Source organism: Urocitellus parryii, unplaced genomic scaffold, assembly GCF_045843805.1.
Source record: "Urocitellus parryii isolate mUroPar1 unplaced genomic scaffold, mUroPar1.hap1 Scaffold_399, whole genome shotgun sequence".
Classification (NCBI taxonomy): Eukaryota; Metazoa; Chordata; class Mammalia; order Rodentia; family Sciuridae; genus Urocitellus; species Urocitellus parryii.
The window spans coordinates 49,842-60,063 of NW_027553575.1; the positions used below are offsets into that span (position 1 = coordinate 49,842).

General features: G+C 53.5%; 1 protein-coding gene across 1 annotated transcript; it reads left to right on the forward strand.

Moving 5' to 3' along the window:
• The first annotated feature begins 584 nt into the window (after positions 1–584).
• On the forward strand, positions 585–3,080 carry LOC144252259 (uncharacterized protein CXorf49-like). Its single transcript, XM_077794697.1, has 4 exons — positions 585–1,226; positions 1,749–1,859; positions 2,446–2,602; positions 2,962–3,080. Exons 1-4 carry the CDS (start codon positions 585–587, stop codon positions 3,078–3,080), a joined length of 1,029 nt encoding a protein of 342 aa, XP_077650823.1.
• Positions 3,081–10,222: the final 7,142 nt, after the last annotated feature.

Consider the following 10,222-nt stretch of genomic DNA (forward strand, 5'->3'; position numbering starts at 1 on the left):
GGGAAGCAGGAGGACCACTGATCGCCGACTGTGGACTTCCTCGCCTACTTTCCTATCTGACCTGCTGTTTTCCTGGGCAACAGGGGCTTGCAAATCCTTTCTGGGCTGGGTGCTCCACATACATCATTAATTGAATCCTCACCGGCTGCTGAGCCAGGTGGTATTATGTCCCTCATTTTACAGATGGAAAACCAAGGCTCAGAGATGAGGTTCTCAACAGGAAAAGAGGCTCGTGACCACAGACAGCAGGACAGGAAACGGAGGGAGGGGTGCCCACACAAGCGGACCCCACGGCCCAAAGTGGCTTGTCAAGAACCTGTACAACTTGGGCTCTGCAGCAGTCCAAGCGCCCTCGCCCCTATTGGCGAGGGCCCAGAGGGACGACCCAACAAACAACGCTCTGGTTGGCCGGGGCTGGACCAATGGGAAGGCTGCGACGTGGGCGTCAAAGGCGCGGGAAGCCACTCGGTGTTTGAGGCGATCGCGTGCCTTGCCAGTGGTGACGGAGTTCTAGAAAGCCTAGCTGTTCCCGTGGTGGCTCTGGCTACGGTCTCTCCTCAAACCTGGCTGAGCAGACTGGTGACATGAGTTCTGCCGATGAGGCTTCTGTTCATGGGGACGGTTTTAGCCAGGAGGGTGGGAAGCCCGCAGGTGCCCGTCCTGCAGGCCGTGGAGCCCCACGGAGCCGGGCCCAGGGCCTTGATTTGGGGCCGCCACGGAGCGGGGAGGGTGAGGGCAGCCTCCCAGACCCCGAGGCTTATGAGTTGGAGTTGGAGGCCCCGTGGGAGGAGATCCAGGCAGGAAGGGCAATGATTCGCGGCCACGAAGGCAGGCCTGGCTCCTTGGCTGACGAGAAGGGGGACGCTCTGGACTTTGTGCCCCACCTCGCTGTGGAATCTGTGGCCGTTGTGCAGCAGCTGACAGGCCAGGAACACCGGGGCACTCACAGATACCCGTCCCCGGAAAGTTTTGCCACTGAACTGTCCGCCATTTGGGCGGATGCAGAGGCGGGCTTCAGCGCCAGAGGCTCGCTGTCCCGGAGCTGTGTGGAAGTGCCACAGGCCTCTGCCGCCCCGCTGAGCCACCCCAGTGGGCCCGAGGGGAGCCGGGCCTGGGGGAAGCCCAAGAGAGGCACCAAAAGTCGGGTGGTGGGCAGCGGGGAAGCCCAGCAGCCCTCTTCCGACCCTGAGTCTTCAGATGAGCTCAGTGAGATACAGCTGATGAGGGTGAGCATCTGCCCCAAAGGAGGAGGCCAGGCCAGGTCCTGCAGCCCCAGGGAACCCGGAGACCCAGCCAGACGCTCCAGTGTTCGTAGCAGGGAGAATTTCCTTCACATGCCGGGCCCTCTGCCGACCGCCTCTCCTCGAGGACTCCCCTCAGGCATGGACAGGCAGGCCTTGGGAGAGCTGGAAGCTGGCTCCTCCAAGAAAATTCAAAGCATGCCCTGGGGCAAGGGAGGGAGCAGGTCCAGCAACCCGGGAGCTCCTCCTCCTCCTGCTGCTGCTGCTGCCGCCACTCCTGCTGCTGCAGGGGCCCTACCCAGGGCCACTCCTTCTAAGAAGAAGGCCATCCAGGAGAAGAAATCCCTGGGGGGTGGCTCAAAAGTTAGCCTGGGCAGGGCCTTCCCTTCATGGGGGCAGAGACTCAAGGCAGCTCCCCTGGAACCAGCCACATTCCCCCCAATCTCAGGAGTTCCACTGCTTGGGAGGTCCAAGAGGTATTCCTTGCTGCCTCTGGGGCCCAAACAGTCCAAGCACAGTGGCATTGGGAAGAGATCTATGGCTAAGAAGACACGGGAGTCCCAGCCTGTTGCCAGGGAAGATAATGACCCAAATAGAGATGCAGTCCCACAGGCCCAAGTGAGTAGACTCTCCTCCCCCTGCCCCTCTCCCTCCTCCTCCCTCTGCTCTTCTGCTCTACCAGGCTGCGTTTCTTTGCCCTTGCTCCCTGGGCCCTTTGCTCAGGGGTTGTCCATGGGAGCCCACTGTCATTGGGATGCCATATTTGGGAGGAGGGTCTCTGTAGTTGTGGCAGACATCAAGAAAGTACATGGTAAGCGTGACTCCATCTTGGTCACACTTTGTGCATTTCCTGCCTCCTTCCCAGACAGGGGCTGGGATGGGAAGTGGGTCTGGCTAACTTGGTCAGCGCCCCCCCCCCACCCTTACAGTTTGGGCTGCAGGGATTGGTGTTTAGTCCCATCTGCCTCCTGATTCCTCCCTCCCAGCTCTTCCCTCAGAGGTGCCTGACCTTTCTCAATGCTCCCATGCTTCTCCCTGACTCAGCTCTACCTCCAGGCTTGGGGCTGACTGAGGGAGACAGTGCTGACGATGGGACCATTTGACTCCCCCCCCCCTCACCCCGACACCCGAGCCCCTATATGCGCATCTTCACCCTCAACAAGCACACCCATTAACCTGACTCAGTGAGATATTTCTGTGTCAGCTTCCAACACAGAGGCCAGGGTCGCCTGGTCTGGGCATGCATCGTGGAGAATTTGGTAGTGGTGACCCCAGCACCAACAACCCCCAATCTCCAGGAAGCTCCCAGCTTTTGGACCTGAGCCCGGGGGACCTCACTCCAAGAGGCCCTGCCACCTCTGGTGAGTCTTATGGATTAGATAGCAGGGGAGATGGGTGTGGGAGGAAAGACTGGCTCTGTCACTTGCTGCCAGGCTTCCCTGCCTTTCAGCAGAACAAGGCCTTCCCTGTTGGGTCCTGTTCAGCCACATGGCTCCTACCAGGGGCTGGCTGTGACTGCAACTCTGCTAGTGTCCAACCCAGAGCCACAGTGCTTAGGGGTCCACAGTGGCAGCTGGGGCTGACACTGGGCAGCAGGGAAGTCAGGCCCAAAGAGAGGGGTGGAGCTGTGGGGCAGAGCAGGTGCAACTTGCTGCCTCACTTTAGACCCCTTTCCACTTCACACCTTGGCTGGGGAGCTGGATTTTGTGTTCTCTTTCAGGTGACCAGGAACCAGCCATTCGTCACCCATTTCCAGAAAGGCAGCAGCAACCACCTGGAGCACAGGGCTGTCCCCGGGTACTGCTTTCTCTGGCTCCTAGAAATGCTGGCCCCAGCTAGATGGTGGGCTCTCTGTCCAGGTTAAGCTGGCTTAGGTGCAGCCTCACATCTCACAACTCAGAAGGGGGAGGGGAGCTCCTCCTTTCCACTGAGGTTCCCTCTGCCTGTGTTGCCACCTGGCTCTGGGATATGGGGGATATGGGGAGTGGGGGGAAAGTGGGAGGATGAGGAAGGAGGCGGCCAGAATATCACTCCTCATTTTTTGTTCTCCGGTGTCTGTTGGCTTAGTGTGTGGTGCTACAGAAAGAAAGAGATGACCTCAAAGAGCAACTAGGTATGAGGAGCCCTGGGCGGGGGCAGGGGTGGGTACAGGGGGGGGGGGGCAGGACAGAGCAGAGCAGAGGCAGACCTAGGGGTTTGGGGTGGGGTGGGACTGCAGATACAGGCAGTACCACATGGAGGGACTTTCCTGTGGCCAGCCCGGGAGCCTTCTGTGCCTTGACTGCTGGGGCTGTGAACAAAGAGCAGTGCGTTGTCTGAACTCCATGTGCTCTGCCATTGAGTCCCAGAAGTCTCCCTCTCTCAGGACTTTTACAGAAACCTCCTTTATTTTCCCTTTAAGGGCTGACTGCTGTGACTTGTTTGGTGTTTGTTGTCCTGTGTGTTTGCTTGCCTGTTTTGTTTTTAACACATTTCTCGATGGTTCTTGCCATGGCCCAGTGTTCGCGCACTATGAGTACATGTTGTTCCCTTGTACAAGACATTTCCATGTTGAGTTCCAGTGGTAGGCGGGCAAGTCAGTTTCAGGGCTGTTTGGACAGGGGCTGTAGGTGTATCAGGATGCATGGGTGATGCTTCCTCACAGGGCAGTGGGGAAGTTGGGCAGTGGGACTGTGTCCGGTACCCTTGTTTCTGGAGTGCCCATTTATGCCTCTCTTTCAGCGGTCATGCAGTCCCTTGCTGATAAGTTCCAAGCCCTTTGAAGTGAGTATAAGGCTTATTATACCCCTTTCCCACAGCCCCGGCTGTCTGGGAGGGCTTTGGGCTGGCCCTGGTCAGGGCCATTTCCTGACTCTGCTCTGCTTGACAGGTTGAACCCAGCATCTTCGGACAAGGCGAGCAGAGCCTATGCCTTCTCTACAAGACTGTGGAGCCCAGGAGCAGCAGCCAACCTGGTTCCCTCTGGTTTTTCTCCAGCCAGGGCTTCTTCTCTGCCCTCACCCACTCTAGTTCACAGCAGTTTCAAATTAAATTGCTTCTCATGTTCTGTGGTCTGCCCTCTGTCTGAGGGTGGGCACTCGAGGGTAGGGACAGAAAAATGGGGAGCTGCCCCATTTCAGAGCCGGGTAAGAATAGTGCCCCTGGCATTTGGTGGTGGGCCACTTCCTGAGGAGAGTCTAGGCCGGCCTCTGAGCAGGAACCCTGTGCTCAAGCTTATCATGGTGCTCTGGGTCTGGGTTATGTGTGGGCTGGGCCCAGCCACACCGGCCCTCTTGGGGCGTCATGTAGGACCCATTCTTGCCTTCTGTTCCCCGCTTTGGCAGGAACTAATGAGCCTCTTCCAGAGCCCTTGTCTTTTCTGCCTTTCCTGCTTCATTTACCTGCCCCTCTTCTCTCCTCTCTCACCCTTCTTTTCTGTTCTGGGCATCCTGATCCCTCCCATGGCTCTTTCCTGGTGGCACCTACCAAACGAGTTATTTCAGCAGGCATCAGAGGTCACAGTTGAGCTCATCTTCCCCAGAGAGAGGGCCCAGTCCTCTCTCTGGACTCAACACTTCCTCTGGTGACACCCCGCAGGGGGACAGCTCAGCTAGAAATTGCCCATTGTCCTTAGTTCCTGCTTAGCCCTCACCTTTGAAGCTCAGTTGCCAAATCCTGTCAGTTTTCCTTCCTCCTTCCCGTAGGGGGGGGTGGGGGTGGTGGTGGTGGTAGTGGCAGAGGTCACATCCCAGTGGGTGGCAGACAAGTGCAAATGCACAGGGCACTTGGAGAAAAGTGTGGGTCTGTCTCTGGGTTGGAGGTGAGGGCAGTTAGTCTCCGGGCCAGCCTGGGGAAAACTGCCCACTGACATCTGGAATGGATGGTCAAGAATCGGAATGTCCACATCCTCCAGATCCTAGCCAGCAAAACAGCCCCTTCCCAGCCTGTCAGCTCCATGGTGCTCATTTGAAAAGGGACAGTTAGTTTCTAGGGCATATGTGGATGATAGGTCTGCGTGTGCATGGGTGGTTCCCATCCAGATGCAGGTTGACCACCCCCATGGCACCGTTTTTCTGGACATGACAAATTCCTGGTCCCAGCCTCCTGAGGTCACATGAGATTTTGTCTGAGCTCCATGTTGTGATGTCACCCTCACCGACAGATAGTTGGGCTAGGTGTGCCTAAGACTCAGGGATAGATTCATGCTTGAGTGAGGTGAGGCAAGTGTGGGTTCTGCAGCTCCCATTCCTGAGAGGCTGTGTGATTAATGGGCAACTCTAACACATGAAGATACAGCATTTAAGCTGTGTGTGTGTGTATGTATCAAATGAATTGGGAATGATGGCCCTTGAGAGACAACATTACCTGTGGAATAGAGGCAGTGGAGGCAGGGCCTAGAAAGCATAGGGGATCAAAGGCACAAGAGTAAGTTTGGCATCTCTCTTTTAGGAGAGGTGTTTTTCACAGGTGGGTGTGTTTATCAGCTTTTTGTTACTACAACTAAAATACCCAACATGAAAAACACAGAGAACACAAGATATTTTGGCTCAGGTTCAATTCATGTTCCCCGGGCTCCAGGTGAGAAATATGGCAGAAGGGTGTGGTAGAGAAAAGCTGCTCAATTCCTGGCGGCCAGGAGGCAGAGCCAGCCAAGAGCCAAGGACACACCCCCAGTGGCCTATGTATTCCAGCCACGCCCACCTGCTCAGGTAGTCTTTTCAAGTTATTAATCTGTCAAGTGGCTTAATCCACTGCTGAGGTTACAGCTCTCATAATCCAATCTTTTTGCCTCTGAACATTGCTGCATTACCTAACATGAGTTTCCTGGGGACATTCCTAGAACATAATGATAACAGAGGGCATGGGTGGAATGAAGTGGAAGTCACCAAACTGAAGGCCAGAGACTCAGTGCTGTTACAATCTGGGGAGTCTCTGGCATAGGCTCTTGATCCTTCTTTGGTGTGAATATTGTCTTTCAAAAGTCCTGTGTTGTCAATGGAGTGGCATACCAGCTGGCTACCTCAGAGTAGCTGGTTCTCACCTCATCTTGGAAGTACGAAGCTCCTGTGGGAGATGGCCCTGGACTGAGCTAACTGAGGCCTGTGCGGGATGGACACAGTAAGGATGGCAAGTAGGAGAGAGGGACTCCCCGTGGAGAGCAGGTCAGGTTTGGGGCCACCCTTCTTCCCACATTCTCACTCTGTGTCCTTTCTGGGCCCCGTGGGGGTGGGGCTCAGAGAGAAAGAATGTCACACACAAGGTAGAGCAACCACAGTCCTCAGAGCCAGAAAGGACTGGCAGAGGGTACTTACACCATCCAGCTCACACCTCCACCTAAGAGGGTTGGGGCTGGGTTCCTCAGGCTGTGGCTGAGACACTGACCCAAGTAGCTACTTCTTGGAAGGATAACACAGCAAGTTGACATCTGCCTGAGGAAGCTGGTCAGAGATTCTGCAGCTGGGGTTTCTGCCACCTGAGACATCTAGGCTGGTTCTAACTGGGACAAATTCAGCACTGGGCACTGTCCAGGAAAACAAGGGGCCATCTTTATGAGGGGGGCAACATATCAACCGAGCCTTGCCAGGGCTCAAACCTGATCCTTGGCGACTAGCTTCATCTGCGCTGCTTCTTCCCTCTGAACACAGGTTCCATTCTGTCTGTTCCATATTCATAGCAACTACAGCATGATAATATTGCTGTAATGAGTACACCCACACCACTGGCCATTGTCGGGCTGGACCTTCCAGCCCTGGGGAATTAAGTGGCAGGTTATAAGGCTTGGATCACAAATTTCTGTTGTGCCCATATGGAATGTTTGTTGTGCCCCTTCTCTCATTCAGTGCACCCCCTTTCCCTGTATCCTCTTCTCCCAGCCAGAGTGGATGTGAGGCTGGCTTGGAGAGCCCTAGGCTGCATCCTGCCTCTTCATGCTGCTCCACTCAGTGAGTTCTGAAGGTTGGCCTGAACCTTGTGCATGTGCCTAATTGCAGATGAACCTTGGAGTGAAATCCCACCTGACCAGGTGTGTGGACTCCCACTCGTTCATTTCTAACAAAGAGCTTTAATCTGTGGGCACAATGGATGGTCACCGCCACTCACCCCTCCCACCCCACCACCCCCTGCCAGACTCCAGCCTGGGTGGAAGGGGTATCAGCCAGCGATAGTCAGCCAGAGCAGCCATCTCTGGCTGTGTGGAGGTCCAGCAGGCTACATTTTGGGGTGTGAGGTGACATGCACAGCATCAGAGTTGTCATGGAGAGTCACAACCATGGATTCTAGTCCTGGCTGTCATAAACTCCTGAGTGATCTTGGACAACTTCATGCCCATCTGTCCTCAATCTCCAAGATCTTCTTTCCCCATCCATAGTTCCTCATCATCCATCTCCTGCTAGGATGAAGGCAGCCCAGATGTTTGCCAGGTTCAACTTTGCATGTTGTGGCCACTAGGGTGGTCATGTGGGAAACCAGGGTGCACCTTTAGTGTGACACTAGTGTGAATGGGGTCCAGTGGTTGCACAGGGTGGAAGTCCACTGTAACGACCACTCAGAGTAAGAATCACAGCTTTGGCAGCCTTGAGACCTTCCTGTGTGCTCCATCCCAATCACAATCCCCTCCCTAGACCTCTGGGGTCAGTTGACTTTTACAGCTCTCCTGACTTTTCCAAAAATCACTCAACTTCTGCTTAAAGGATGAATGATTGCTCTTAAATGAAACCCTTCACGATACAAAAAATTAAATTAGATCAGGTTACATGTAACATGACACATGCAGGAAGCACAAGCCTACAATTTGGCAAGTAATTATAGAGATGAAGCTAGGTAACCACTACTGTGCTGTAGAGACTGCAAATGGTACCTTAGGAAAGTCCACATCTGAGTGTCTTCCTGTGAAGGAAGTCAAATGCAAAAGGCTGCATCCTATATGATCCCATTTACATGACATGGAAAAGGAAGAGTACAGGGACAGAAAATAGGCATCAGTGGAAGGGCCATGCGTGAAGTCACCTGTCATCTCACCTCCCTCCCGTGGGTGGCCATGGGTGAAGTCCTCTTCTGGCTCTTTGAAATGTGCAGTAAATAATTGTTGTGTATATTCACTCTACCACGCAATTGCACACCGGGACTCCTTACCCCTACCTAACTGTATCTGAGTGCCCATTGACCAACCTTCCCCCACCCCTCCCTCTACTCTCCTGGGCCTCTGGCAGCCACCATTGGACTCTCAACTTCCAGGAGGCCATTTTCAGGCACCAATACATTGTTATTAACTGTAGTGACCGAGCTGAATGACAGAACTCCCTAAATTGTTCCACCTGTCTAAGTGAAATTCTACATCCTTGACCAACTTCCCCACCATTCTACTCTGCTTCTAGGATCTTGCCATTTTTTTTTTTTTCATTTCAGATGCTGGTGAGATTCATACTATCTGTCTTTCTCCGGCAGAAAAATCAAAAAGGAGGGACACTCCCCAACTCATGTTATGAGGTTGAAGTTACCTCCATACCAGGATCCTGACCAGCTCAGTTTAGGAGACAAAAATGCCAGGTCAATCACACACAGGAACAAAAGGCAGAAACAGTATGTTATAAACAGAATCCTCTGGGATACGAAAAGATGAATACATGCGTACCACTTTAGAACCATCACTACAATATCTACAGCATTTATATCACCTCCCCAAATTCTTTCATGCCATATGGTAGTTAACCCTTCATTCAACACCCATGGCCCTTCCACTGATGCCTATTTTCTGTCCCTGTACTCTTCCTTTTCCATGTCATGTAAATGGGATCATATAGGATGCAGCCTTTTGCATTTGACTTCCTTCACAGGAAGACACTCAGATGTGGACTTTCCTAAGGTACCATTTGCAGTCTCTACAGCACAGTAGTGGTTACCTAGCTTCATCTCTATAATTACTTGCCAAATTGTAGGCTTATGCTTCCTGCATGTGTCATGTTACATGTAACCTGATCTAATTTAATTTTTTGTATCGTGAAGGGTTTCATTTAAGAGCAATCATTCATCCTTTAAGCAGAAGTTGAGTGATTTTTGGAAAAGTCAGGAGAGCTGTAAAAGTCAACTGACCCCAGAGGTCTAGGGAGGGGATTGTGATTGGGATGGAGCACACAGGAAGGTCTCAAGGCTGCCAAAGCTGTGATTCTTACTCTGAGTGGTCGTTACAGTGGACTTCCACCCTGTGCAACCACTGGACCCCATTCACACTAGTGTCACACTAAAGGTGCACCCTGGTTTCCCACATGACCACCCTAGTGGCCACAACATGCAAAGTTGAACCTGGCAAACATCTGGGCTGCCTTCATCCTAGCAGGAGATGGATGATGAGGAACTATGGATGGGGAAAGAAGATCTTGGAGATTGAGGACAGATGGGCATGAAGTTGTCCAAGATCACTCAGGAGTTTATGACAGCCAGGACTAGAATCCATGGTTGTGACTCTCCATGACAACTCTGATGCTGTGCATGTCACCTCACACCCCAAAATGTAGCCTGCTGGACCTCCACACAGCCAGAGATGGCTGCTCTGGCTGACTATCGCTGGCTGATACCCCTTCCACCCAGGCTGGAGTCTGGCAGGGGGTGGTGGGGTGGGAGGGGTGAGTGGCGGTGACCATCCATTGTGCCCACAGATTAAAGCTCTTTGTTAGAAATGAACGAGTGGGAGTCCACACACCTGGTCAGGTGGGATTTCACTCCAAGGTTCATCTGCAATTAGGCACATGCACAAGGTTCAGGCCAACCTTCAGAACTCACTGAGTGGAGCAGCATGAAGAGGCAGGATGCAGCCTAGGGCTCTCCAAGCCAGCCTCACATCCACTCTGGCTGGGAGAAGAGGATACAGGGAAAGGGGGTGCACTGAATGAGAGAAGGGGCACAACAAACATTCCATATGGGCACAACAGAAATTTGTGATCCAAGCCTTATAACCTGCCACTTAATTCCCCAGGGCTGGAAGGTCCAGCCCGACAATGGCCAGTGGT